The sequence below is a fragment of the Dothidotthia symphoricarpi genome, assembly GCF_010015815.1.
Source record: "Dothidotthia symphoricarpi CBS 119687 unplaced genomic scaffold P153scaffold_3, whole genome shotgun sequence".
Classification (NCBI taxonomy): Eukaryota; Fungi; Ascomycota; class Dothideomycetes; order Pleosporales; family Dothidotthiaceae; genus Dothidotthia; species Dothidotthia symphoricarpi.
Window position 1 is genome coordinate 662,710 of NW_022985010.1, and position 27,560 is coordinate 690,269.

The 27,560-nt window shown below is 52.6% G+C and overlaps 10 protein-coding genes across 10 annotated transcripts; 5 read left to right on the forward strand and 5 right to left on the reverse strand.

Annotated features, from left to right (window-relative positions):
- The first annotated feature begins 443 nt into the window (after positions 1-443).
- P153DRAFT_154886 (uncharacterized protein) lies at positions 444-1,144 on the forward strand. Its single transcript, XM_033662225.1, has one exon. The coding sequence runs from the start codon at positions 621-623 to the stop codon at positions 1,071-1,073; it is 453 nt and encodes a 150-aa protein (XP_033527729.1). The 5' UTR covers positions 444-620; the 3' UTR covers positions 1,074-1,144.
- Positions 1,145-1,906: 762 nt separating this feature from the next.
- Positions 1,907-3,806, reverse strand: P153DRAFT_363540 (guanine deaminase). Its single transcript, XM_033667396.1, has 2 exons — positions 3,364-3,806; positions 1,907-3,198 (listed from the first exon to the last, which is right to left on the reverse strand). Exons 1-2 carry the CDS (start codon positions 3,608-3,610, stop codon positions 2,018-2,020), a joined length of 1,428 nt encoding a protein of 475 aa, XP_033527730.1. The 5' UTR covers positions 3,611-3,806; the 3' UTR covers positions 1,907-2,017.
- Positions 3,807-3,952: 146 nt separating this feature from the next.
- On the reverse strand, positions 3,953-6,232 carry P153DRAFT_331999 (uncharacterized protein). Its single transcript, XM_033665490.1, has 3 exons — positions 6,176-6,232; positions 4,712-6,119; positions 3,953-4,656 (listed from the first exon to the last, which is right to left on the reverse strand). The coding sequence occupies exons 1-3, from the start codon at positions 6,203-6,205 to the stop codon at positions 4,160-4,162; spliced, it is 1,935 nt and encodes a 644-aa protein (XP_033527731.1). The 5' UTR covers positions 6,206-6,232; the 3' UTR covers positions 3,953-4,159.
- A 147-nt stretch (positions 6,233-6,379) lies between these two features.
- Positions 6,380-11,336, forward strand: P153DRAFT_308061 (lysophospholipase NTE1). Its single transcript, XM_033664689.1, has 3 exons — positions 6,380-6,744; positions 6,795-10,382; positions 10,430-11,336. Exons 1-3 carry the CDS (start codon positions 6,503-6,505, stop codon positions 11,112-11,114), a joined length of 4,515 nt encoding a protein of 1,504 aa, XP_033527732.1. The 5' UTR covers positions 6,380-6,502; the 3' UTR covers positions 11,115-11,336.
- Positions 11,337-11,556: 220 nt separating this feature from the next.
- P153DRAFT_372978 (glycine dehydrogenase-like protein) lies at positions 11,557-14,834 on the forward strand (the record flags this gene model as incomplete). Its single annotated transcript, XM_033669433.1, has 2 exons — positions 11,557-14,674; positions 14,743-14,834. 2 exons carry the CDS (start codon positions 11,557-11,559, stop codon positions 14,832-14,834), a joined length of 3,210 nt encoding a protein of 1,069 aa, XP_033527733.1.
- A 2,155-nt stretch (positions 14,835-16,989) lies between these two features.
- Positions 16,990-17,849, forward strand: P153DRAFT_308068 (carbohydrate esterase family 12 protein; the record flags this gene model as incomplete). Its single annotated transcript, XM_033664690.1, has 2 exons — positions 16,990-17,140; positions 17,194-17,849. The coding sequence occupies 2 exons, from the start codon at positions 16,990-16,992 to the stop codon at positions 17,847-17,849; spliced, it is 807 nt and encodes a 268-aa protein (XP_033527734.1).
- Positions 17,850-18,845: 996 nt separating this feature from the next.
- Positions 18,846-19,265, reverse strand: P153DRAFT_281827 (uncharacterized protein; the record flags this gene model as incomplete). The annotated part of the gene is made up of 2 exons (XM_033663160.1): positions 18,846-19,142; positions 19,200-19,265. 2 exons carry the CDS (start codon positions 19,263-19,265, stop codon positions 18,846-18,848), a joined length of 363 nt encoding a protein of 120 aa, XP_033527735.1.
- A 732-nt stretch (positions 19,266-19,997) lies between these two features.
- On the forward strand, positions 19,998-21,442 carry P153DRAFT_353720 (uncharacterized protein; the record flags this gene model as incomplete). Its single annotated transcript, XM_033666460.1, has 2 exons — positions 19,998-20,622; positions 20,673-21,442. The coding sequence occupies 2 exons, from the start codon at positions 19,998-20,000 to the stop codon at positions 21,440-21,442; spliced, it is 1,395 nt and encodes a 464-aa protein (XP_033527736.1).
- A 1,628-nt stretch (positions 21,443-23,070) lies between these two features.
- P153DRAFT_428342 (uncharacterized protein) lies at positions 23,071-24,877 on the reverse strand (the record flags this gene model as incomplete). The annotated part of the gene is made up of 4 exons (XM_033672714.1): positions 24,715-24,877; positions 24,193-24,667; positions 23,386-24,075; positions 23,071-23,282 (listed from the first exon to the last, which is right to left on the reverse strand). Exons 1-4 carry the CDS (start codon positions 24,778-24,780, stop codon positions 23,071-23,073), a joined length of 1,443 nt encoding a protein of 480 aa, XP_033527737.1. The 5' UTR covers positions 24,781-24,877.
- A 461-nt stretch (positions 24,878-25,338) lies between these two features.
- P153DRAFT_363547 (uncharacterized protein) lies at positions 25,339-27,166 on the reverse strand. The gene is made up of 12 exons (XM_033667397.1): positions 27,074-27,166; positions 26,950-27,024; positions 26,874-26,901; positions 26,738-26,824; positions 26,607-26,686; positions 26,497-26,554; positions 26,414-26,445; positions 26,278-26,362; positions 26,141-26,226; positions 25,999-26,090; positions 25,648-25,946; positions 25,339-25,594 (listed from the first exon to the last, which is right to left on the reverse strand). Exons 1-12 carry the CDS (start codon positions 27,110-27,112, stop codon positions 25,470-25,472), a joined length of 1,086 nt encoding a protein of 361 aa, XP_033527738.1. The 5' UTR covers positions 27,113-27,166; the 3' UTR covers positions 25,339-25,469.
- Positions 27,167-27,560: the final 394 nt, after the last annotated feature.

Genomic DNA, 27,560 nt, shown 5'->3' on the forward strand with positions numbered 1-27,560 from the left:
GTTTAGACTACTATATTATTTTAAAATATTACTCTAATTACTAAATTAACCTTCTATATTTAAACGCTTAATATTTTAATGTAACAGCTTAAATAATCTAATATATATACCTAATACTAAGCCTATATAACTTAAAAATTGCAATACTAAAGTTTCTATTAAGATAATAGAATTAGGCAATTTTTAAGCTTTAAATAGCAATTTATAGAGTAAATTAATAAAATTAAAGTAATACTTAAAGATATAAATTAATAAGTAAGGTCTATTAGCTTAAATATTGTATTAGATTATTTAAATTTAGTCTAATTTACTCCTGTCTAGTATATAACGGATTAACCAAGTTTATACGGTATTAGCTCGGGGTAGTCTTACCGCATTTGGTCAAGTTCCTGCGGCCAACATAACGCCGAACTCTCAAAATCCACTTTCAACTCTCTACAGAACTCTGATCTCGAGATTGCACGACTAGGCGTCATTTCTCGAAATTGCATACATGCTTTTCATGAGGTCTTTGGGATGCAACAAAACAATCGCTTGTCAAACTCCTCAGAAACTCCTAAAACCCTCGATATAAAAGACACGACATTTTGTCATGTCTCAAGCCTGTCAACACTGATGACATGAAACACCATTACCTACACACACCGACAAATTTCCGGATCTACAGATCATGCTTGCTGGTTCTTCTTCCTCCAGATAATATTCTCCTAGTTCTCTATATACAAAACGCACAAACTCGAAATACATGTTTACTATCACTGCTCTACGGTTCATCGGCGTTTTCTAAAAGATTGGTCTCACCTGTGTCATGCTCTGGCGCCTCCTCCCGCCTCTCAAAAGCTCCCTTCTACTTCAAAATACTTCTACATCTCCCTCCTGAAAGATCAGAATCCAAGATCAATGTTCCAGGACGTCTTCCTTTGTGTCAAGAAAAGTCCTACCTAATAAACTCGCATAATCAAACTGATCCCATGGGACCAATATGGCTTCTGGGCCCTCTAAATGTCATTACAAGCAAGCCAATGCGCTTCCTCGCCTCTCCGGTTCCCAATAAAAAATCAGGAGGACAATAACCATGACTAGCTCGAGCATAAAATGGATCAATGTGTTTTGGACCCTCATATATCGAAATGTGCTTATCCTTGACCACATGTTTTTACCTTCAGCAAATCCCCAATAAAAGCGTTCTCCAGCTCCGATAACACTCCCAGAACTGCTAGGTGCGCGAAACCTAACACACCTCAAAACCAACTTCTTCGCTGTCATGTCTATCCCAAAATGCTGGAAACAGGTCCTCTATGTTTTCCTTACCCTTTTAGGACCCGACTCTCTGTAAAACATGCCACCTAGAATCTCATGTTTCCGCCTGTAGAGAAAAGAAAACGATCACGTATACTCTTTTGTCTGTCTGTCTGTAACCAACACACTCATCCACAACAAAAGACTTCCGAATCAAACCGAATGCAATGCACAGTTATGACCAGAAACCTCGAGAAGTCTTCTTTTCTCTTAAAAAGGGTTGCAATTGTTTGCATGACCGTCACATGAAGTCTTCTCCCCGCCTTTTCTAAAAACTTCACCTGTCCAAATACTCAAAAAAAGCTGCAGTAAACTCATATGGAGTGTGTCTGTCTGTCTGTCTCTCTGTCCAAAGGTAATGCCCAAGAACAAATGAACGTTCTTTGCCATTTGCATCGATGCAAAAGTATGATAACCAGCCCCTATGTGTCTGGTGTCTGGGCGCTGCTTGTGAAGATTTCGAGTTTCTTTAATGCTATGAAACCTGCCGTTTCATGGCTCACAAACTTTTCAGATGTATGGGAAATTGATCTTGCCGGATCGAAATGCAGACTGCAAAAGCCATTTTTTAAAGCGTGCTTTGGGTCGTGATCAGTGGGGAGTAATATAGACGTTTTTGCATTTGAGTTTAGTTTGGTTTGGCAACGGTTACAAGTGAAGACCAAAGCGAATCTATATGTCCACAAGTCGCAAACCCAGCATGAAAACCCCCAAACACTCACGGCGTCGCCGCACCCCTAGCCCCCATAAACTTCCCAGTCCGATGCACCAACCGCCCCCTCACCCACACCGCAACCGTATTCCTATCATCCCCACTATACACCCACTTCTCGACCTTCTCCGTCCAGTTCTCCCAGCCAAACACATCGACCGGCCCGTCCTCAAACGCCCCATCAGGACACCCTTCTTCATTCGCAGTCCCCAGACTAATCATCTGCGCATCCCATTCCATACCGACTTCAAACGCACCGACCTTATCCTCCAGCCCGACGACGGCCGCCCCGCCACGCGTAGCGAGGTACAGCGCTTCTTCGGTCGAGAGCTTCGCTGCGTCGGATGTCTGCAGCGCTAGGTGTCGGGATACCCATATGCACTGGCGCACGTTCTCGAGGATAGACGGGTGGAAACCGCCGGATACGTCTGTGCCGAGACCGACCGTATGGCCTTCATCCAGCAGGGTGCGGACCGGGGCGCAGCCGGACGTAATCGCCGTGTTTGACGCGGGGCAGTGGGAGATCTTGCTCCCGCGCTGCTTGATGGTCGCGCGTTCCTCGGGGGACAGATGAACGGCGTGGGCGAGGATAGTTTTCGGGGTGAGCAAGCCGTGCGTGTCGTAGACGTGTGTGTAGGAGTCTTGGGCGGGGAACATTTCCGCCACAAAGGCGATTTCGTTGACGTTCTCCGAGATGTGGGTTTGGATGTGTGTGTCTGTTTCTTTTGCTAGGCGGCCCATGGCGGAGAGGCAGTCGGGTGTGCAAGAGGGTGCGAAGCGGGGGGTTACGATGGGCTTTACGATCTCGCCTGCGGGGTCGATGGAGCGGATGTAGTTTATGCTTTCCAGACTGTCGCGGAGGCCGGTTTCTGTGCTTTCGTCGCGGTAGTATTCTGGGCTTAGGTCGCTGTTCATGCATACTCGTCCTACGAGTGCTCGTTGGCCGCGTGCCAGGCAGATGTCGGCGAGGAGGTTGGTGGCGGGGACGTGGATGGTGGCGTAGTAGGCGCAGGTTGTTGTGCCGTGGGAGAGGGTTCTCGAGACGAAGTTGCGGTAGATGGTTGATGCTTTTTGGAGCGAGGCAAAGGAGGCTTCCATAGGGAAGGTGTAAGTCTGTAGCCAGTCGAGGAGTGTTGTTTTCCCGAAGAGGCCGGTATTTGGATGTTGGGGGGCGTGGGTGTGTGTGTCTGCAAGTTTGTTAGTTTGAGTTGCCAATTTTGATAGTTGAACGTTGGCTTGTCATTTTCCTCAACAAGATGGAGCGTGAGGTGAGGATTTCGACAAATTCCAATCAAGATCTTCAACGAGTTTGACTCTCCCAGTTTTCAAATAACGACCTGCAAAAAACTCACCAATAAATCCCGGAAAGAAGAATCCGTTTCCCTCAACACTCACAACCTCTGCATTCTCCCACCCCTGATTCCGCCTCTTAATCTCGTCGACTCCGTCATGGGCCACATCTCTTTCAACAAAAGCAATCACACCCTTCTCATCAACCCCAATAGCTCCCTGCTCGCTAATCTCAAGCTCCGTAAGTGATGTGCTATGCACGAAGGGGCCGAGGTAGATGGTCTTCGATATGGGTGCCGAGGCCGCCATTTCGATGAATGTGAATGAGGGTTGGGAAAGTATCCGGTTCAACGCTGGACGATTGGACGGGGGGATCTTGATTCCGTGTTCTGTGGGGAAACAGTGGAGATGCGATGTGGGCGGGGACGAATATCAATATGAAGTCTGGATAAAGGACACCTTGCAGGAAAGAACCAGATAGAAAGCAAACAGACGACAAGACAAGTCTACAAACGGAGACACACAAGCAGCTTTATCTATCTCTCAGCCGCGGCGGCGTATGGATGGGACTGACGGGACTAGTCGCTCGCTTAATCTAGTACGCCCTTAGCACGTGGAGTCAGGTATCGGAGCCGCCCGATACAGAGGGAAGCTTCCACATCCGAAAGCAGCAAATGCTCGACCACTGCGTACAAGCCAGATACAAAGTGTGAGAGAATGTCAGTGCAGGATCACATTACGCAGGTCGCCGGTAGCCTATTATGCCCAAATATTGCTTTTTCGTTGCGCCGGGATATCTTCAAACTCCAAAGCTAGCTATACAAGATTCGACTACATCGATACTCACCCCTATCAAAATCACAAACTGTAGTCGTGAATGCCCTGCGGACCTTGATCGTTGTAGTCTGGACGCGTCATGTAGCCCTTACTTTGACCTTGGTCGACCACGAAAATGACCTTCGCGGCGACCTGCGCTCCCAGGAACGCTGCTTCGTCAAATCCTACGTCTTTCCACTCGGGGAAGTATTCTGGGGGCTTGACAGTCTTGATCGAGGTGGGTGTCTGGCCGTGCGAAGAGTGCGTATTGTGTGACATGGTGGACATCAGCTGGTTGCCGCCATGCGACATGAGGTGCTGAGTTTGCGCTGTTGTGGCCGCAAGAAGGAGTGGGTTGACTTGTGAGCCGCCGTGGGGACCAAGTTGACCGTATTGGCCCATTTGAGGCTGTGGAGTATTGGCGCCTGTTCCAAGGGGGGTGGAGACGTTGGAGGGGATCTCAGAGGTGAATATTGTCGCCGAGGAAGGGGAGATGAGGTATTTGGCTTGTACGCTTTGGAGAAGTGCTTCCTTGAATCCTGGTTACGAATTAGTTTAGATCACGATAGGAAAGGGTCATTGATCTTCACGAACCTCGCAGCTTTGATCCGTTGCCGCAGATGATCAAAGAATCCCAAAGCTCGCTACGCTTGTTGACCTCATCAACTGATGAAATGGCTCGGTACACAGCATCTGCAATCCTCTCTAGGGTACCGGTGCTCCCCGCCAGGAATCGCTCTGTGCCGACCTCGATTTCCCGTCTGAGAGAGCCTGCGCCGTTTGCCTCGGTCGCGGACTTTGGTTCGCCGTTGTCTCCTTCGGTGTGTGTCTTCTTGCCAGGACCTTCGTCGAGGGCGGCTTTCGCATCTGCCATGTCCTGAGTATTTAAGTTCATATTCTTGAGGGTATCCAGAAGCGTATGATCCTCGTATTGAAACGTTGCCTTGAGCCGTTTGAAATTGGGTAACCTGACAGGCTTGTTCGGTTCTTGTACCGGTGCACCCTTTTTCTTAGCAATGGCCTTGTCTTGCTTCTCCCTCTCTTTCTTGGCGAGGTATTCGGTCATCTTGCCGCCTGCCACGATGCTTGCGACGTCCAGGACGCCCTCGTTCTCATCGGCAGCGGGCTCCTCGCCAACTTCGGTGTCAGGACCAGGGCCTCGTGGTGCGTTGCCGATTGATGCAGCTGCAGCAGGCCCGGAAGCCAGGGCACCCGTAGACGCGGCTGCCGCGGGATTTGAGACGACCTGATGCTCCTCAACCTCTCCCGACCCCGGAACAGGTGTCCCGATAGGTAAGATTTCGCAGATGGGCGACTTCTTGAGCTGTTCGCACATGTCGCGGTTGAGGCCCTTTGGCTTTAGCCTGGAGAGCAGACCCTGGGTGAAGGCCTCGCCTCCACATTCTGGCAGCGAGATGACCCTCCCTTGCGTGTGGGGAATGAACTCGCTGACAGCCGTAACATCAGTCTTCTCCTTGCCCACGTCGATAATAGTTGCAGTGTGCACGCCATACGCCCATGTCGTCGCCAGCGCCGCGTCCACCAGGCCGAATGCGGGCGTCTTGAATTTCTCGAAGAAGAACTGGGTGAGCTTCTCGTGCTCGCGCGGAGTCCATGCCGGCTGGGTTATGAGGAGGATGGCCGTGTGGAAGGGCGGGTTGAGCGTGTTGTAGACGTGGGAGATGAGGGCAAAGAAGCAGGGCCAGTCGACAATCTTGCCCTCCTGGATCGGCCATATCGCGCCTTCCTCCGACACGCGGTCTTCCTCCCATATCACGTCGTCTTCGCCCTCGGCGCCCTGCTTGGTCTCATCTTGCGCCTGATCCTGGGCGTCGCCAGTCTTTTCCGCGGCCTTGTCCTGTCGCCGCCTGATCTTGTACGGTTCGAATTCGCCCTCCTTCTCGGCAGCGAACATGCGCGACCTCACGCGCAGACGCGGGGGCGTGAACGACTCGGGCAGACCGAGCTGCGCGACTGTCGTCTCGGAGCCCGGCGCGATGACCTGGAAAACATGTCAGCTCGTGCACGTGCAGGGAACAGTGTCGCGGCGGCGCGTACAATGATCTGGTCGTCTTTGAACGGAGCCATGGCGCGCCAATGGGTGAGAAGAAGCTCGGAGCGCTTTCGCGAGCTGGACCTGGAGCTGGAGCTCTCGCGTAAGGGTCGCGGTTGCCCAGGCTCGGCTTAGTCAGCAGCGATCCACTTCGAGTCTATCACAAGCCAAGTGCGTTTGCACATGTACCTAGCATGTCATCGTCTTCGGCTTCGTAGGATCCAAACACCATGGAAATATGCTCCACGCACTCCCATTTGTGGTATAATCGCGCCCACGAGGGAACCACCTTGTCATAACTAGCGTTCCGAAGAACTTGCTAGCCTCCCACTATGGCTACCATGGCGGCTTCCGAAGCTGTGACGTCTGCTTCGGCCGTTTCTCAGACCTCTGTTGCAGCCATGAAGGCCGCAGAAGTAGTCTCGACGTCAACTTTTGGTCTGCTCGGACGTGTTATCCTGTCCATGTTGAGCGTACTCCCCACCGTTCTGTACTGGCTCACCTACACACTGCCAACCCTGCTCTTCACGCTCTTTTCTATGAGCCTGACCTTCACCATGAACTTTACAACCCTGTAAGATCTCCCGTCACCTGGGTCGCTGGGTGTTTGGCTGATCGTCATAGTATGTTGCTCGTCGTATTCGTCGTGTCCACAATCAGTTACTTTGTGAGATATCGCTACATGACCATGTACGCAAGGTTACCGCCGGAACCCCAACGCGAGGAACCTCAAGTCGAGGTTTTTCCCGAAACTCAAGAATTTGACTCCAAGAGGGGCCTTTCTAATTACCTCGATGAGTTTCTAAGCGCAATCAAGGTCTTTGGTTACCTAGAGCGACCTGTCTTTCATGAACTCACGCGTACCATGCAAACTCGACGACTTGCTGCTGGAGAGACTATCCTTCTTGAAGAGGAAAAAGGTTTCTGTCTGGTCGTGGACGGTTTGGTCCAAATCTTTGTCAAGTCAAACCGAGAGGGAAGCGACTCTGACGAGGATGAAGATGCCGACGAAGGGTCTTCGGGAGATTCTAGTAGTCACCGTCAAGGTTATCAACTGCTTACTGAAGTGAAGAACGGGGCGCCCATGTCCTCGTTGTTTTCCATTCTCTCCCTATTCACCGAGGACGTGAAGCTCCGTCATGACGATGATGAGGACCCAGACCTAAGTGCGCCTGGGACGCCTCAGCGAAAAACGCCACTGACGAGAAATGCTGGCTTTGAAGCGAACCATTCCCTACCGCAAACTCCAAACTATGTTCCACAAGTTGGATCAGGGCATCGACGAACATCTACTGTTGCCAGTCCCACGGTAGGAGGACCTCTTTCGAGCGTGCCGCCCTTGTCCTTGGATGCTGATGGGTTTGGTGACCGTCCTAAACCCACCAAAATTCGAACATCACCGGCACGACCGAAGAAGCTCAAGTCTGCTCATCCAGACATTGTTGCACGAGCGACTGTAGATACCACCATTGCCATTATTCCAGCCACTGCATTCCACCGCCTCACCCGCATCTATCCCAAGGCGACCGCACACATCGTTCAAGTTATTCTCACACGTCTGCAACGGGTAACCCTCGCAACCAGTCATGCATACCTCAGTTTGACCAACGAGGTTCTTCGTACCGAGAAACTTATGAACAAGTACACCAACTACGATCTTCCAGGGTTCCTCCGTGACGCTCCTCTAGAAAGGCTGAAAGAAAAGTTTGCCAAAGAGAAAGAGCGGCTTGGTCCAGACGAAGGCATGAAAGGTATTGCACTGCACAACCCTGGAGCCGGGCGTCGTCGCAGGTCTAGTGTCTCGCTCAGGAGAGAAACGGCCGCGCAAGCTCGGGCTGCCGCTAATCGTGGGACGCCAATGGAGTCAAGCAGTGAGATACAGTTCAAGCTGACTTCCCCGGAACCTGGCCCTCGCAACGACCGAATCAGTGCGGGAGATCTTTTGACAAACTCTCAGATGGCGCGAGGAAGCGGTCGGTCCGGTCGCAACAGCTTTTCTCAACCATATCAACATGACCAGCGTCGAGATCCTCGCACACCGCTTGACGCTGGCGGGTTCAATCCTTTTGCCTCCCCGCTGAAGCGGCCCGCCACGTTGCATAGACAAGAATCCATAGACGAAGCTACCGTTTTTAGAGAATCCGTTCTTCGATGCATGTTCCGGGCTATCGGTTTGACAGACCTAGAGAATGGAAACAGACCTAGACCAGCCGTATCAGTCGAACAATCTCCCCGTCTTCTCTCTTTTGATACCAAACGACAAAAGGCTATCTTTACAAACGCGTTCGGGTTCATTGACCCTTACGAGGCGTCCCGGGATGGAGATACTGAATCGATGGCTTCTGCATCAGGAATGTCAACAATGAGTGCTGTGGGTCATCATAACATCCTGGAAGAGATTGTCAACGACGTCGAGATTGTGTATTTCCCGAAAGATGCAGTTCTTGTTGAGCAAGGAGAGAGAAATCCGGGCCTATACTATGTCGTGGATGGATTCCTCGACGTCAGCGTGTCTATTGAAGAAGACGGCTCAGATTCGAACGTACTTGGAACTGTTCCTACTGAAACCGGGTTTACGCCAGAGGAACTTTTTGGCCCACCACTGAAGCGTACAGCCACGAATTCGTCTCAACGACAACCTGATGGCAGCAAGAAGAAGCGGACAAGAAAGAGTCTGTTTATGACCAAACCAGGCGGTCTTGCCGGCTATCTCGGAACCGTATCCTCCAACCGGTCTTTCGTAGATGTCACAGCGAAGACAGACGTTTATGTCGGCTTCCTGCCCCGGGCGTCTATTGAGAGGATTGTCGATAGATACCCCGTCGTGCTGCTCACAATGGCAAAGCGCCTTACGACTCTTCTTCCTCGCCTGATACAGCATATTGACTTTGCATTGGAATGGGTTCAAGTCAACGCCGGACAAGTCATCTACAACCAAGGCGATGAAAGCGATGCTATTTACATTGTTCTGAACGGTCGACTGCGAATTATACAGGATGCCGAGAACAGCAGCATGAAAGTCATTGGCGAATATGGGCAAGGTGACAGCGTTGGTGAGCTCGAAGTGCTTACTGAGACTGCTCGTCCTGGGTCGTTGCATGTAGTTCGAGATACGGAACTTGCAAAGTTCCCCAAGACCCTTTTCAACAGTCTTGCTCTGGAGCATCCGGGCATCACCATCAAAATCTCAAAAATCATTGCCTCCCGTATGCGGGCGTTGGTTGATGACCCGCTGCACGAACAGAGTAAGGAACGCAGCGCAAAGGCCACGCGTACCAATGTATCTTCGACAGTCAACCTGCGCACGATTGCGATCCTTCCTGTCACTTCCGGTATACCAGTGGTGGATTTTGCGAGCCGTCTCCTGAACGCGCTCACACAAATTGGGACCCCACGAGGTGCAGTCTCTCTCAACCAGGCCGCGATTCTCAACCACCTCGGCCGACATGCATTCAACCGTATGGGAAAGCTGAAGCTCTCCCAATATCTTGCAGACCTGGAAGAGAAGTACGGCATGGTTCTTTACGTCGCGGATACGCCGGTCAAGTCGCCCTGGACACAAACTTGTATCAGCCAAGCAGATTGCATTCTGCTTGTGGGCCTGGCTGAGTCGTCGCCGAATATTGGTGAATATGAGCGGTTCCTTCTCACGACCAAGACAACGGCGCGAAAAGAGCTGGTCTTATTGCATGCCGAGAGGTATTGTCAATCTGGTCTCACGCGCAAGTGGTTGCGTAACCGCCCGTGGATCAATGGAAGTCATCATCATATTCAGATGTCTTTCCGCGCTACCCAGGAACCGGTGCATCCTGCAGGTCGTCGGTTCGGCAACGCGCTCAAGCAGCGTGTTCAAGTCATTCAGGCTGAGATTCAGAAGTACACGTCGAGGAGAGTTCGACAGACGCCTTTGTACTCGGCAGACACACCCTTCAAAGGTGATTTCCACCGACTTGCGAGGCGGTTATGCGGCAAATCGGTCGGGCTGGTGCTGGGAGGCGGCGGTGCTCGAGGCATTTCACAGATTGGCATCATCCGGGCGCTTGAAGAGGCCGGTATTCCCATTGACATCATTGGCGGTACCTCGATTGGTGCTTTCATCGGAGCGCTGTATGCTTGGGATGCGGATGTGGTTCCCATGTACGGTAGGGCGAAGAAGTTTGCAAGTCGTATGGGCAGCATGTGGAGGTTTGCTCTCGACCTCACATATCCCTCGTAAGTTGAGTTCTTCTTCTCGTGAGTAGGATAAGCTGACGTACTAGTGCTTCATACACGACCGGTCATGAGTTCAATCGAGGCATCTTCAAGACATTCGGCAACTCCCAAATGGAGGACTCATGGCTCGAGTTTTATTGCAACACAACCAACATCAGCAAGAGCAGATCAGAAATTCACACAAGCGGTTACACGTGGCGCTATGTTCGAGCATCCATGTCGCTCGCTGGCCTCCTACCTCCGCTCTGCGACAATGGTAGCATGCTCTTGGACGGCGGCTACATTGACAACCTCACAGTAGCACACATGAAGAGCCTAGGAGCCGACGTGATCTTCGCCGTCGACGTGGGTAGTCTCGACGACGACACGCCTCAAGCCTTTGGCGACTCGCTTTCAGGCTTCTGGGCCATTGTCAATCGATGGAACCCCTTTTCCACGTACACCAACCCACCCACTCTGTCCGAGATCCAGTCGCGCTTGGCATACGTATCTAGCATTGATGCGCTGGAGCGCGCGAAGAACACGCCTGGATGCAGGTACATGCGCCCGCCTATTGACCCGTACGGGACGCTGGATTTTGCCAAGTTCGAGGAGATCTACGAGGTTGGGTACAGGTACGGGCAGGAGTATCTCGGGCAATTGAGGGAGCAGGGGGTGCTGCCCGTGCAGGAGGAGACGGAGAAGGAGAAGAACCTCAGGAGGACCATGGCTCCGAGACGGGCTAGTATTTGATGACCTTTACGTTCATAGATTCAGGTCGATGAGAAATCACGTAACATCATGTCCAAGACACGACGCGGCGAGGCTTAGTTTTGCCCAAAGAGTGCAGTGGATGCGTGCGGTGTTATCGCGGTCGAGGATGGTAGCGATTGGCTCGGTTGGTTATCGAGCTACGAGCATGGACGGATAATGACGGGTTACGCTTGTGATAGCTAAGACGTGCCCTTACTGTTGAGTGCAGCTAGAATTTTTGCCATGTCGTGACGTTGCATTCTTCTGTCGCTCACTTGCTTTGAGGTGGTGTTTGTCTCGCGTCTTCATCTCCCAGGTCTTTACGAGGTAGAAGCGAGTGTTTGCTCTGTCGTGGCGAGCTTGACAAGAGTTCCGCGAACACTTGCTTGATAATAGCAACAGGTCATCTTGAAGTTGAGCTGTATGGTCAACGTCATTCACGATGCGTACGGCTTGTCTCAGGGCAGCTTGCTCTGCTAGCAGGCTCTCCCGCTCGACGCGTATAGCCCAGCTTTCGCGCCCACAATTGCTGGCTGGCTCCCCGCGAGCTGCAACACACTATGGCCAGCAATGTCTCCAGAAACGATTCCAACAAACGGCTGCCGTACCTGCCCCAGACGCCGCGGCCGACGTCTTCAACACCCCTCCCCAGCACACCAGCTCCGCGAAGCCCACCGAAGCGCTCGACACGTTCCCCCGCCGCCACATCGGGCCCTCAGCGTCCTCAGCAGAAGCGATGCTCCAAGCGCTCGACCCGCCCGTAGCCAGCCTCGACGAGTTCGTCCGCCAAGTCATCCCCGCGGACATTCTGTCGGCGCGCGAGCTGCAGATCGGGAAGCTGTCGCAGCACCACGAGGCGCAATGGCAGAGCGACGGTGTGCCCGAGTCAGTCTTCCTCAAGAACGCCAAGCGCATCATGGACCAGAATCGGCCGGGCAAGAGCCTGATCGGCCAGGGCTACTACGGCACAAAGGTGCCCGAGGTCATCAAGCGCAACGTGCTTGAGAACCCCGCCTGGTACACGAGCTACACGCCCTACCAGCCTGAGATCAGCCAGGGTAGGCTGGAGTCGCTGCTCAACTTCCAGACAATGGTCTCGGATCTGACGGCCCTTTCTATTGCGAATGCCTCCGTGTTGGATGAGTCGACGGCTGCTGCTGAGGCGATGACTATGTCGCTGGGCATGCTGCCGGTGTCGAGGCAGAAGCGCCCGAATAAGACGTTCCTCGTCTCTTCGGCGTGCCATCCGCAGACGATTTCTGTCTTGTACTCGCGTGCTGAGGGCTTTGGCATCACGATTGAGGTCGCCGATGTGCTCAAGGACAACAGCAAGAGGGTTGAGGAACTGGGCCAGGATCTTGTTGGTGTGCTGGCGCAGTACCCGGACACGGATGGAGGGGTCAGCGATTTCCGTGGTCTGGCGGATAAGGTGCACAAGACTGGCGCCCTGTTCAGCGTTGCCACCGACTTGCTCGCCTTGACGCTGCTCACTCCGCCAGGGGAGTTTGGTGCTGACATTGCCTTTGGGAATGCGCAGCGCTTTGGTGTGCCTTTGGGCTTTGGCGGGCCACACGCAGCTTTCTTTGCCTGCGACGAGAAGTACAAGCGCAAGATTCCTGGCCGTTTGATCGGCTTGTCAAAAGATAGACTGGGCAATCCTGCGGCGCGACTTGCGCTGCAGACTCGCGAGCAGCATATTCGCCGTGAGAAGGCTACGAGTAACATTTGCACGGCGCAGGCTCTGCTGGCCAACATGAGTGCCATGTACGCTGTGTACCATGGACCGAACGGCTTGACTGCTATTGCCAAGCAGGTTGTTGCAAAGGCCCGTCTTGTTCAGCAGGCTCTCGTCGAGAACGGCTTCAAGACTGGCAAACGCGGAAAGATGGACAATACACCAGCCCTGTTTGACACTTTCCTCGTAGAGACTGGAGACAAGACGGATGCAATCATCGCCGACCTTGACCGCAGCCAGATTCTCGTACGAAAAGTAGACGACAGCCACATTGGCATTTCTGTCGACGAGACAACTACATCCAAGACCATCACTAAACTACTTGAACCTTTCCGAAAGCTCGGCAAGGGCGACAAGACGTCATTCTCTACAGCTATCGAGATAGAGCCACCTGCGCCGTTCAAGAGGACTAGCGAGTTCCTGACGCATAAGGTTTTCAATTCACATCACTCGGAGACGGAGCTTTTGCGGTACATTCACCACCTTCAGTCCAAGGATCTTTCCCTCGTTCACTCCATGATTCCGCTTGGATCGTGCACAATGAAGCTCAATGCCACTACAGAAATGGCACCAGTCTCTTTTGAGTCGGCAAACCTCCATCCTTTCCTACCGCTGGACCGAGCTAAGGGGTATCTCGAGATGATCAAGCAGCTAGAAGATGATTTGGCCAACATCACTGGTTTCCACTCGGTCTCACTGCAACCCAACTCTGGCGCCCAAGGCGAGTTCGCAGGTCTCCGCGTTATCCGCAAGTACCTGGAGCAGCAGCCCGGGAAGAAGCGAGACATCTGCCTGATTCCTGTGTCTGCGCATGGCACCAACCCTGCCAGTGCTGCGATGGCTGGTATGCGAGTTGTAGCCATCAAGTGCGACACAGCTACCGGCAACCTGGACATGGCAGATCTAAAGGCCAAGTGCGAGAAGCACAGCGAAGAACTCGGCGCCATCATGATCACCTACCCCAGCACATTCGGCGTATTCGAGCCAAAAGTAAAGGAAGCTTGCAACCTCGTCCACCAACACGGCGGGCAAGTGTACATGGACGGAGCGAACATGAACGCGCAAATCGGGCTCACCTCCCCCGGCGAAATCGGCGCCGACGTCTGCCACCTCAACCTCCACAAGACATTCTGCATCCCACACGGCGGCGGCGGCCCCGGCGTAGGCCCCATCGGCGTAAAATCGCACCTCTCGCCCTTCCTCCCCGGACACCTGCGCAACGAAACCGGCGGCGCGCAAGCCATCCACCCCATCAGCGGCGCCCCCTGGGGCAGCGCCAGCATCCTGCCCATCAGCTGGTCCTACATCAAGATGATGGGCGCCGTGGGCCTGACCCAAGCCACCAAGATCACCCTGCTCAATGCAAACTACATCCTCTCGCGCCTGCGGCCCCACTACCCCATCCTCTACACCAACGACCAAGGCCGCTGCGCCCACGAATTCATCCTCGATATCCGCGGCTTCAAGGAGTCAGCGGGCATCGAGGCCATCGATGTCGCGAAGCGGCTGCAAGACTATGGCTTCCACGCCCCGACTATGAGCTGGCCCGTCGCTAACACGCTTATGATCGAGCCCACGGAGAGCGAGAGCAAGGCGGAGTTGGACCGCTTTTGCGACGCGCTGATTGCGATTCGCAAGGAGATCGCGGAGGTGGAGCGGGGTGAGCAGCCAAGGGAGAAGAATGTTCTGAGGATGGCGCCGCATTCGCAGATGGATCTTATTGTTTCTGAGTGGGAGAGGCCGTATGGGCGGGAGAAGGCGGCGTATCCGTTGGGGTATCTTAGGGAGAAGAAGTTTTGGCCTAGTGTTACGAGGGTGGATGATGGTATGTTGCGAGTTCTTCTTACTGTGAATTGATTGCTTGGGTGGATGGAAGCTAACGCGGAGATACAGCGTACGGCGATACAAATCTCTTCTGCACGTGTGCGCCGGTGCAGGGCGAGGACGGGGATATTACCGGGGCGGCGGCGCCGTCGCCGACGTAAAAGAGCAGAAGGTTCGATACTGCGATGGAATGGAACGGAACGGGATGGCTTGGATTGGGATGACTGATTGATAGATGACGAATGGCGTTTTTTTGACGCCCTTTACGACCGCTTTTCAACATAAGCATGGAGTTTTGGCGCCCTGCGCGACATATATGTCCGTTTTCAACACTGCTGGATGGCATGGCTGGGCATGGCATGGCTGGGCTGGTCTTTTGGTTTGGTGGGGCGGTGGATGGCTGGATGGCTGGATGGGTTGTTCTGTCATATCTAGAACGGAACTTGGCGTATGGAATACCGCACCTTTCACTACAGTATCACACTTTACTTATCTACTGTGTGCTCTGAGACTACAATGAGGAGTGTGTATCGTATACATGTAGTGTAGGGGCACTTCAACACAACACATCGCAAGACCCTCTCTCCGTCGTGGCGTTGCCTGCGATGGAGGGGAAGTCGTGCATGAGTATCTTGGTAGAGTGAGGGGTTTTGATGTAATCAAGGAATACCTAGTACAGAGTAGAAATCTACCCCTGTGTAGATGGAATCACGTAATATACCAGGTTGCTGATGTTTGTCTTGGGATGGGTTCTTGAGTCGCAGATGAGATGATGGGCGGTCTGGATTGTTGGTTGGGGACCTGGTAATTACGGCTTAGAGATGGGGAGACTGGGTAGACTGGGCGGGATGGCAGAGTATGTACCGATGTGAGTAGAGGCTTTCTCGAGAGATACGGTGGTACCCCTAAGTCTAAGCCATTCTCCACATTATGTGCTTACCTCTAATTCGTCAGGCTTGGTGATTAAGACAGTGTCGACCAATCTGTGGGCAATCTGACGAGTACCTGAGATTACCACAGTAAATGTGTAGGAGCCGACTCCGTACAATCCATCAATCCATCAATTCACCAATCAACCACTCACTCACCCACTCACTCGATAAAAAGTCTCGGGAGAAAATACACCGCCCCTACCTACCTACCACGATTCAAACCTCCCCCATTCACCTCCCTCCATCCCGCCACCTGCGTTGATTCACACGCACCCCAAGCCTTGGTACTCATCCGCACATCTTGGCCGCCGTTTCACCTCCACACCACCTGACTCGCACCTCTGCGCGTGACTAGACTTGACACGACAAGGCGCCCAGCCAGCCAGCCAACATCTTCCCGCTCTAGAACAAAAAATAAACGAGAACCCGGATCAGATTCTTCCACATGTCGTGTCGTGTCATGTCGTGTTTCAGAGAAATCTCCGGACGGAGGAAATTGACGTGTGGGTTGTAATATAGTGTACTGTACTATACTATATTATATGGTAGAGTAGGGTATTGCTGATTGGGTGGGTTTGTAGATGGACGGATAGATGGATGGTGAAGTATTTGCGAGGCGCGTATTGCTGACGTACGAAATACGGTATCTATGAAGGAATAATGGTATGGTACCTGAATAGATAGCCAGCTAGATAGCGACTACCCATCTACCCACCAACCCCATCACCAACAATTAACCTCCAATTGCTAGCATCCAAGCCCCAAACACCGCTGCCCTAAGCGGATACCCAGTCCCCACCCCAGCGCACGACACACCCGCTAACCGAGCCCGCACGTCCCCCGCTACGGACAATTACAGTACACACTGCATAGCGTCGGGTAGTAGTCTAGTCCGTTTCCTCCCCCGCATGCATGCATGGCGGTCTACAATATATCCAGCCCAACGTATACAACTTAGCGCCGTGGCCTTAAACCCGGCGGTGTCGGTCGGTCAATTTATAGTACCTAGTGATACGGCCCTTCCCCCGAATCTCTGTGCCAATCTATCTGCGGTGGAGTATGGGCACGCCCGTGGGCATCTTAGTGCGTGTGGTAGCTCTTTCGTGGGAAATCTTTTGATTCAGGTGCGAGCGGAGTTTGTGTGTGGGTTGTTTGATTAGTGGGAGACGGAGTTTTGGCATTTTCGCCTTTTCTGGTGCTTAGGGGGGGCGGTAAATGGAAATTAGATGGTAGAAAGCGGTGGTATAGAAAGGGTGAGGTTTGCCCTTGGGAAGAAGTTTTGTTTTCTGGGTCTTGTGTGTTCAATTCAGTCTTTCTCTGAGGTCTTTCGCTGCTGTGTACTTCACTGTCAAGTTTCGTTCATCTTGATCTGATTCCCTTCACGATGCTTTACTTCCCCCAGATCCTCTCCTCGCTGGCACTGGCTGCTACCGTCCTCGGTGCGCCAACTAGCGATGTGGAGAAACGCGCGCAGACTGTCTACATGGCTGGAGACTCGACGATGACGAAATGGGCTGCGGGCTCTGCGGAGCAAGGTACACACTGCCCTAACTATCCTTTACTATACACACCACTAACTCCCTCCCAGGCTGGGGTGTCTACCTCCCCTACTCCCTCTCCCTCTCGGTAGTAAACAAAGCCATCGGAGGCCGCAGCTCGCGCTCCTTCACCGTCGAAGGCCGCTTCACCGAGATCGTCAACCTAGTAAAAGCCAACGACATCGTCATCATCGAGTTCGGGCACAACGACGGCGGCTCGCTGACCCCCACCGACAACGGACGCAGCGTATGCCCCGGCGGAGGCTCCGAGACGTGCCAATCCACCTACAACGGCGCTGCCACGACCGTGTACACGTACCCGTTCTACCTGCTGCAGGCGGGCAAGGCGCTGGTCGCCAAGGGCGCAAAGGTCATCTACAGCAGCCCGACGCCAAACAACCCCTGGGAGACCGGCAGCTTCGTGTACAGCGAGAGCAGGTTCTACGGGTACGCCGAGAAGGTTGCAAGCCAGATCGGCGCGAACGCTATGTATGTTAACCACGGCGCGTATGTGGCGAGCATCTTCGAGAGCATGGGTAAGACCAAGGTCGATGCGCTGTTTCCTGCAGATCATACGCATACCAGCCCCCAGGGTGCGGATATCGTGCACAAGGCGTTTGTCAAGGCGCTGCAGTGCGACGGTGCTGGGTTCCTACAGGGGTTCGTCAAGAACGCCACGGCGAGCATTGAGGGAACCTGTCTTTAGATGAGGGGACTGCTGATGGAGGTTAGACTGGATTGTCCTATTTTCATGTCAGTGTGGGTTGGTTCACTGTCAACATATTCTTATTTCAAAGTGTATATATTTTCCAATCAATTCAGCTTTTGATTCAGACATGCATTACTTGGCCTATCGTTCTATTCCAAACATTATAGGTCGCGGGTGGTGATATGTAGTCCGTGCGAGGACAGCCATGTGTGTCAGACCATCACTACCAATTCGATTAATCTCGTTTCGAAGGCCTTGTCTCAGCCTCCACTCATCCGCAAGCGCCACAATGTTATCGTAGTCTTCTTTCTGCTCAGCAGCACCAAGCTCGCTACTGTTCCTCGACCCCAACAACAACCCTCTGAAGAAGACCGATTTCTGATTGTGGCTGGGCATGGAAGTCTAGCAGCGCGGTGTTTGGCGATGGACGATTATGTTTGTATTCCATTATCTTGTAACAACAGGTATGGTGGAAGTGTCCGTTGTGTCGTTGGAAATTGAACGAGTCATAGCACTGATCCTGCGCGTCTCCCTTTCGTTGTCGAAGATATGCAAAAGAAGCTAACGTGGAGTGGTAGGTCCTGATAGACCAATTCTCGTCCACTAAAAGAAGACCAGGTCCTTGGTTCGTGATGACAACGCTGCCTGAGCAATCGAATTGCCGAACCGAAGTTACGATGTTGTGCTTTTAAGTCGTTGAATGGAACGTGTGTCTTCGCTTGTCAGCACTTTTTGGAAGAGTGAACAAGATGGCTCGAAATGCAATTGGCATTGCGAAGTCTACAGCATGCCTTGCGCATCGTGATTGAGCTGTGCAATCGCTCAGCATGTACGTGCTTTCGATCAATCGTTGTTGCACACCAGATCTGCACACAACAGACGATCCCCGGCTAGCAACATCTCTTGATCACCCGAAACAGTGTGCCTTGGCATACTCTACTGCCATGTCTTCCACTCCACAGTGTGGGACAAAAGCGTTTTGTATCTCCAACCTCATGTGGAGGAAGAATCACCATCCTTCTCGGTTATATGCCTTAGCCGAGCATCCGAGCCTTCCGATTGCGAGCCGCCGGTGCTGTGCGCTGGTTCTTCGGGACGCCGAGCGAGACTGAATCTGCGCCGATGACCGTCAGGCCGTTCCGTGAGAGTTGGAGCACGCGGTCGTGCCTTCCCTCGAGCTCGTCCGCCGATAACCGGGATCTCGTACGTGATGGCGCGGAAGATGTAAAGGAACAAGTCGTATACAACCAGGGCGAGCCATGGACCGATGAGCACCAGGCCCAGGAAGAGCTGCGTGGCACTGTGAGCCAGTGTTCTCGTCTGTTTCAATTTCAATTTAGAGCTTACCGATAATCTCGTGATCCATGTCTCTACCACAACGAAGCTCGCGGGGAGAATCGAAAGAAATCCCATTTGCAGAGCGCAGGCTGTTCTGACGCGCGATTGATGGCTGGAGAAGGATGGGCGTACGAACAACAGCGAGCAAAAGCAGATTGGAATCACAGCGAAAGGAATGGCGGGAGATAGAGCAGATGTTGGGAGTGTTGGGAGTCGCGGCTGGTAAGCACCTTCCCCAAGCCGTCATTGTTGTGGCTCGCGTGTGGCTGACAGCTTCGACGCTTGGGCCATGCTTTTCCCCTCCTCAACACCAAGCCACTCACCTGACTTTTAGGCATCCGTTGGAATGACCCATTGGATGCATCCACCTCTTGCTTCACAAAGCCAATAAGCGTCTGGGTGGGGCGGATCACGATGTCCTCCGCCTCATTCAGGGCAGCTCAGCCCGGACTCCCCGCCTGCTGTTGCACTATTCACGTACATACACTGCTTATTCCATACTTGACCTCAAGTAAAAGTCGTGAGCATATGCTCCTCAGATCTAGTGGCTAATCATCGTGCGGACCGTACTCGAACCGTGTTTGGAGCACGAGTAGCAGTCCTCCTCCAGGCACCCTCAGCCTAGCCAATTTCATCGCCGGTGAATCAAGCCTCGTCAGGCCTTGGGTCATGCCGTTGCTTTTGAGCTGAAAGCCCCGTCATCCTTCATCATCTTCCATCTTACCTCCACATATTGCATAGATTGATATCACTTGCGACGACCACTTGTTCTACGTCTTTGCCATTCTCGCTAACCTCAGACCCAACATGGACGATCTCTCATTCCTTGAAAACTATGGGTACGCTGACAACGCTACCTTGAAGGTAGCACTTCCTGATGGGCAAGTCTGCCATATCTCAGACTGCGTCAATCCTTTCAGGTTCCTCGATCACTGTCCACTCCTGTACCACGCCTTCGAGTCAGACGAGCACGGCCGTCTCCAAGCCAGCATCGAGGCTACCTCGACATCATCCGTTGTCTCGTTACTGAGATTCTGCTATACCGGCGGTTACATCCCCATCGAACAATGTGCCGAACTCTTCTCTCTCCTCCAGCATGCAGAGATTTACAAGCTGGCATCAAACTTTGACGTTCCTGAACTTCAGCTTGTTGCGCACGGCAACTTCTCGTGCCAGATCGAGTGTGCTTGCAGCCTGCCGACAACACCCCAAGACTTACCTGAGACAATACGCTTCGTATACAAGCACTTCTCTGGCCACGAATTGCAACAAGAGCACAATCTTGTCAATACCCTCCTCAATTATTGCGTCTCGGCATATCATTACCACAAGCTAGGGGAGAACGCTGAGTTCCTGAAGGTCGTTGATGATATACCTATATTTCGTCAAGACCTGTGCCGTACAAATATTGCACGCGGTTTTACTGATGACAGTAAGTAGTTCCATGGGTATGAAGCGCGTCGAACTAACAACACCCTACAGGTGCCCCTGATATTATAAGGTTACGTTTGGAATCGGCGCCTGCGCCTGAGCTTGATTTCCATCCCACCGCGGCCGCCTCTGAGACACTCCCCAGTGAATTATGTCACAATGCGAACCGTACTCTACAGGCCGTTAGTACTATCGTCTCGGCCAGCAGGTATAGAAATAAGTGGCGTAAGATGAAGTTATCTTTGTCCACAAACAATACCACAAATCGGGCAAGCTCAGATATGTGTGGTACCCCCACACTTGTCCTCAGGCCAAAAGTTCCACAACCAGTAAGAGATTGGGATTCCGACACAGAGGCTGTGTGCGGAAACTGCACATCGTCCAGCACTGCGCTGTGGCACCGCGACGAGGCGGGTGCCGCGCTCTGTCATGAATGCTGGCTCTTCCGGCGCCGAAATGACCCGTCACGACCCATCTCACATAGACACAATCAGGGGAGTCGTATGAGTCTCGCTTCAAAACGGGCTTGCCGCCCAGGTCTGCTCCCTGGCACAACTGCCCATGCAGAGGGTCTTGCTGGAACCTCATCACGCGAGATGTTCGTAAGAGACCCTCCAAAGGCACAAACCCAGCAAACTTTCACGAAAGACTCTTCAGATGAAGACGAAGGGTTCTCCGTCGTACATCATCCTGACTCACCGGTTCACGCGACAACCGATGAGCCCATGTCGAGTCCCGAGCTCATCCCGTCTGTTCCATCAGGCAAGGACCCTGTGACTCACATCGACCCCTCCAGCGACGACGATTGGACCATGCTATAAATCGATACACCCTTCCCCTCTCCACGACGACTTCTCGGATATGTACTTCGTCTGGCGGATACTTTGTATCAGTGTTGATTCAAAACTTTGCATACCATATTCTTCATGATACCCACGACAACTTCCAGTCCATATAATTTGTAACACATTAGCGTACCAAAATCTCGGCGACATATTGATTCCTTCATAGCCAGTGCGATAGATTGTCGGCTCATCGGCGTTGGTGAATTGGTTTGGTCAGACTTTCTTTACTTTACGTTCACACTATGTTCAGAATCAAAATGCAGTAAAGTCATCGAAACTAGTCGACCCTACTACAAGTTATTAAAACACAGTGTACGAGCAAAAACGCCCCTTCTTCTATTTCGCTCGACCGTGTCCAAACGTGACAAGTAGTATGATTGACATGTCTCTCAGTCAAGTGTAAAAGCAGGTAGTAAGCTGCGTTCCTCAAGGCTTCTACATCCCGCGAAACCACACGTGTAACATTTGCAAAAGTGCACACAAGGCATATACTGTCAGGAACCCAGACACAAGACTCCTACACTAATCCTCGATGTAGTTATCATGTCATTGCGAGATCTCACCGCACCTTAACTCCTAGTATCCCGATCAACCAAGAGCCTGCCTGTATTGTATCCCTCTCATCTGCGTCTGTCCAATCATCCAGTCCCACCCCATCCCTCCTTAGCACCCATTCGAACCCCCTAGACAGGCAACATTCACTCTCTCTCCACCCACAGCAACACACCACACCGTCCATCCGCCCTACTAAGCCGCACCCCACACTGCGGACAAACCACCGCATTCCACCCGCTGAATCGTCGTGTGCAGACAGTACGCGCACGTTGTGACAGGGTAAGTGCATGTTGCCGTTGGGAGGAAGGGGGAGAACTCGTAGGGTTCTCGGCGGGTGTGGCAGGTTGTGCAATTTTGCGGTGGGAGGCGCGGGGATGGGGTGGGGCGTTGCGACGTGCGCGGGGGATGGCGGGGTGGGGGTGTTGTGCTGGAGATGATGGATGCGGGGGATGGGTGGTGGACGGTGAGGCGGTCTTGGGGGCGGGTCTGGGGGTCCTAGGGGTTCACAACAGCGTATGCGGGTGAGGGATCGGTTGGGTGGGAAGGTTGTGACGCTGAGACCATCGAGGATGGTTGGGCATTGCGGGGGACGGAGAAGGTGGAGGATATAGGGGTTGAAGACGAGCATGTATGTGTATAAAAGTAATGCGTTTATGTGGGTATGAATGTGAGGGATTGAGACGCGAAAGAGGTTGGCTGGTAGAGGTTGATACATCTGAGCTCAAGGGGCAAGTGCTAACTTTCCATCAAGGTCAAGATATCAGACAGGGGCGCTGATAGCTGTGCTTCACATCGTTTGATCGGATCCTGCACCTTCATGGACTTCATTGTAAAACTCAGGTTCGATGAGATGACGCTAACAGGAGGAGGAATCTGTTGGTCAGGCGTGGAAGATTACTCGTCGATTGAAGGGTTTCTCGGGATCCGAAGTTGAGGAACCAAACTTCAAGCAAAACCTGCTTGAACTTTCGAACACATGTGATAGACCAGCATCTCATTCGAACTACCAAGCTATCTTAACATCTCATCTAGACACACAATCCACGCCATCATCCAAACTTCTGGGTATTGTCGCTCGCCCTCGCCTTCTTCACCGCGTTCCGGTCCACCATGGGATCTATCAAATTCAAGAAGTCGCTCTTGTGAGGATTCGCTGTTGAATGAGCCTCGCTCTTGGTGTCAGGGACGCTCGCTCTGCGATCCGGCAATGTGGAGCTTCTGAGATCGTAATTTTGACAGCAGGTGGAGGGACAGGCTTGATCTGGCACACCAGGTATCAGTAATAAATTCAAACAAAGGGAGGCTTGAATGTGGTGGGTATCATGTCCAGGGATCGTTCGGAATAGCCAGTCACTCAAACCTACCCTTCTGGGACTCGACTTTCGGATCGAGCATATTGAGTACATGGTTTTGATGCTTAGGTTGCGGCCTTGGTTGATGATACGAAGGATCAGGCTGTGTGTATCCTGGCCCACGAGCTGTCATCTCGCGTGTACCGCATCTCCGATGGTCTTGATCAGAGTCGACACGGGGATCCAGCTTGTTGCCAATATTCATGCTGTGAGGGCCGTAGTTTGTTGACTCGTCTCCGCCATCGTACCTGGCAGGATCAAGCTTTTGAGCTGCTTCCAATACCGAACCACCGGAAATGGAACCGCGATGAACATGAGTGTTGGGCCCATGAGTATCTCCCTTACCAAAATCTGGCGGCTGAAGCTTTTCCGCTGCCTCAAGCTCTGAGCCTCCATTTATCGAACCTCGGCGTACTCCTGCAAGCGATTCGTGGTCTTGGTGTGCTGCATTGTGCTTCAGTGGGTCAAACTTCTCCGCAAACGCCGGCGTAGCACCACGATGGTCTGTGTCGGAGTCGACGCGGGGGTCGAGCTTGTTAGCAGCATTTGTCGAATGTGGGCCTTGATTTGTAGAGCTCTGTGCAGTACCCCGATGATCAGTATCAGAGTCGACACGCGGATCCAACTTGTTTGCGATGTTTGTGCTATGAGGGCCATGATTGGTTGACCCTGCGCCGTCAGTCTGCCTGGAAAAGTTGGAGACTAGGGGGTCAAGATTGTCAGTAAAACAAAGGAAAGCGGAAGCATGTAAGATGAGATCAGGGGTATATTGATATTGTTGTGCTAGCAAAGTGCTATGCGGCATCTACAAACGCCTACCGGAGTTCAGGTCTGCGCGGTGATCCATGTCCGAGTCGACGGTCGGGTCAAGCTTGTTTGCGACATTCGTCGAGTGTGGTCCGTAGTTCGTCGATGTGGTTGTAGTACCGCGATGATCCAGATCGGAGTCGAAGCGAGGGTCGAGCTTGTTGGCTGTGTTGGTGCTGTGCGATCCGTAGTTCGTTGACGTGGTCGCAGTACCGCGGTGGTCCATATCAGAATCGAAGCGGGGATCGAGCTTGTTACCCGCGTTGGTGCTGTGAGGCCCGTAGTTTGTCGAAGTAGAGTGCGTCGTATTCAAACTCTCAGCAGTGCCGGGGGCAACACCTGCACCGGTGCGGTGCTTCTGATAGCCATGCTCGAACTCATTGACGCCCTGGTCAGCGATTGCTTGGTTCTTCTGTGCGGCTGCCGAGTCGCCGGTGGCCTTGTCAAGGGTAGCGTTGAAGTTTCCGCGGATGGCTTCGCCTGTTCCCTGGACGTGGTTAGTACATGAGGCCAGGAGGAATATAGAAGTCTTACATGAAACATCCCAACACCCTTGCGAATTGTGTCGCCGATTCCGCCGCTTGAGCTGGTGCCAGTCATGTTGTGTTGTGTTATGTAGGTCTTCGAAAAAAAAATGTCAAGGGGGAAATGGTATAGGTGGGCTGTAGGTTTGTGGAGTTGAAGATGTGGTGTAACGTTGGTGATATGAGGAGGAGAGAAGGCAGGGGAATACAGTTTTAAATACCCCTCCTATCCATGGGCAGTCACGAGCAAGATTTAGTCTACTCATGGCTGCCATGGTTTGCGCTGATAGTGAGTTCCGGGAAAGAGGCATCGACATCATAACAAGCTTATGATGTCACCCATCAACAACATCACAAATCAGAAGGATAGACTAAGCTCGATGCGGCTAAACAGCGATTCCCTTAGTACCTGTAAACGACCACGTGGATAGAGGAATTGTATGGGGCTTCCAGCACTGGATTCGCTAGGTGACAAATAATCGATTGACCTCGCTCCCTGGCTTGTCCCCAGGCTTCACATTTGAAGCTATGACATATCTAGTTCAGGAATCATGCCATTGAGTGGTAGAGAATTTGGTGATTGAGTGTGTTCATTGTAATACTCGTAAGTCTCTTCCTGAGAACTGTACATACGTTTTCATGTTCTTCATCAACTGACCAACGGACTGCCGCATACTGATACAGTCCAGTCTGTTCCACTCTCATCCCCAAACACCTCGACTATACAACGTCGATGTCAGTCCATTCGGACTCCCGAGAGGGCGTTTAAACCTTGCCCGCAGCGTAGAAATCCTCCAGCGCGACCTCGACGCGCTTGGTCATCGTCTTCTCGCCCTCACGAACCCAGACACGGGGGTCGTAGTACTTCTTGTTGGGCTTGTCATCGCCATCTGGAATGAATTAGTTGACGGCTTTTTCTCAAAGAATCGAGGTTTTTGCTTACCAGGGTTGCCAACCTGGGTCTGGAGGTATCCAGACTTGTTCTGGACGTAATCCCGGATACCGGTCAGGTAAGCCCACTGCATGTCGGTGTCAAGGTTGACCTTGACGACACCGTAGGAGATAGCCTCGCGGAAATCATCGACCGAGGAACCGGATCCACCGTGGAAAACAAGGTAAACAGGCTTGTCCTCCTTGGTCTTTGCCTGCTCCTTGACGTGCTCCTGGTGCTTCTTGAGAAGGGAAGGCTGGAGCTTGACGTTTCCGGGCTTGTAGACTCCGTGGACGTTGCCGAAACCAGCACTTTGCACATAGTTAGTATGGTACGACTCGAGTTCGAGAAAAACCAACTTACGCGATGGAGAAGTATGGGCTCACGGAGGAGAGCTCGTTGTAGATGTTGAGGATGTCCTCGGGTTGTGTGTACAAGCTCGCGTTGTCAACGCCCTGTCCTTCAGTCAGTAATTGGGAAGCGTAAATCCAGCTTTCGAACTCACCTCGTTGTCAACACCATCTTCCTCACCACCTGTGATACCAATCTCCATCTCGAGCCACTGCTTCATCGGGGCGGCGCGCTGGAGGTCTGCATACTAATCAGTCGCGACTCTCATCCGTATCGTACAATCCGACGTACACTTCTTGGTGGTCTGGACGTTGAATTCAACCTCCTCCTCGCTGAGATCGATCATGTGGGAGGAGAACAAAGGCTCGCCGGTAGCCTGTTTACCATGTTAGTCTAAATTCAAGAACGCGTTTTATGAAGAACTTACCTTGAAGTGGGCCTCGTCAGCGTCGAGCATGCCTGTTCATGTCAGCCAAATCAATTCGAGATCGCAGAATCGGGAATATGTACCGTCCAACCATGGCAGCAGCTTCTTGGCGCAGTGGTCGGTGTGTAGGATGACGGGGATCTGTGTTGGTGGTCAATTGGGTATTGCATCGATATTGATTGCTTCAGCTCACGTCGTATGTTGGTGCAATAGCGCGGATGTAGTGAGCGGCAGCGACGGCACCAGCGATGGAAGCCTCCTGGTTCTTGTTGCCTGGACGTTATCAGCAAGAAGAGACATGGGACAGAGCTGCAAGAGACATACCGACACCCTTGCCGGCGAAGTACGCAGCACCACCCTGGGAAGTCTGGAGGATGATGGGCGACTTCTTGTCGCGTGCGGCCTCGAGTGCTGTATCTGGTCAGATGCGGTTACAAGCGTACAGCTTCGATTGTCTTACTGGCTACGACAGTGGAGGAAGAGGTAACCTGCTCTGATTAGCATAACCGCGAGTTTGGGTCGTATGATAGACGTACGTTGACGGCGGGAATCGCGTAGCCGTTGTCCTTTGCGTGCTTGAAGAGAGCAAGGACGTCATCACCGTAGATGACCTGAGGCCTGTCAGTTGCAGCTATGGAGTGTGCTGGAGGGGTATCGTACACCCGTCTTGCGGGACAGAACTTCCTTAGCGGCGACCATTGTGTGTTTGGTGTTTTGTGATGTGTGTAGTGGATTGTAGAGTGTTGTGACTGTTTGGAGCGACGTGATATCAGTAAGGTTATATATCAGAGCTGAGCAGTTTCAGGCGCGTGTTGAAAGCAGAACTCTCTCATAGCGGGGCGCTGTTGCTGGAAGACCCCGCTGGGTGACGCCACTGATCCACTAGCCCGTCACCCTTCAAACATGACAACCAACCATAAACTCCCCGGCCCAGCACAGCTATCACGATGCAGATAGCAAACAGAAAAAAGTGCACATACCGTGGGTACCAATTGACGAGATGCTTCGATCCAATTGCTACGTGCAAGCGAGATGGGTGGAGTTTAAGTGAGGCCTTTGCTAGAGAGCGAGAGCGGTGCTTCCTCACGGCCGCGCTCTGAAGTCATGCGGAGCCGTTGGTCTCGGCAGGACGTTGCACGACTGAAGG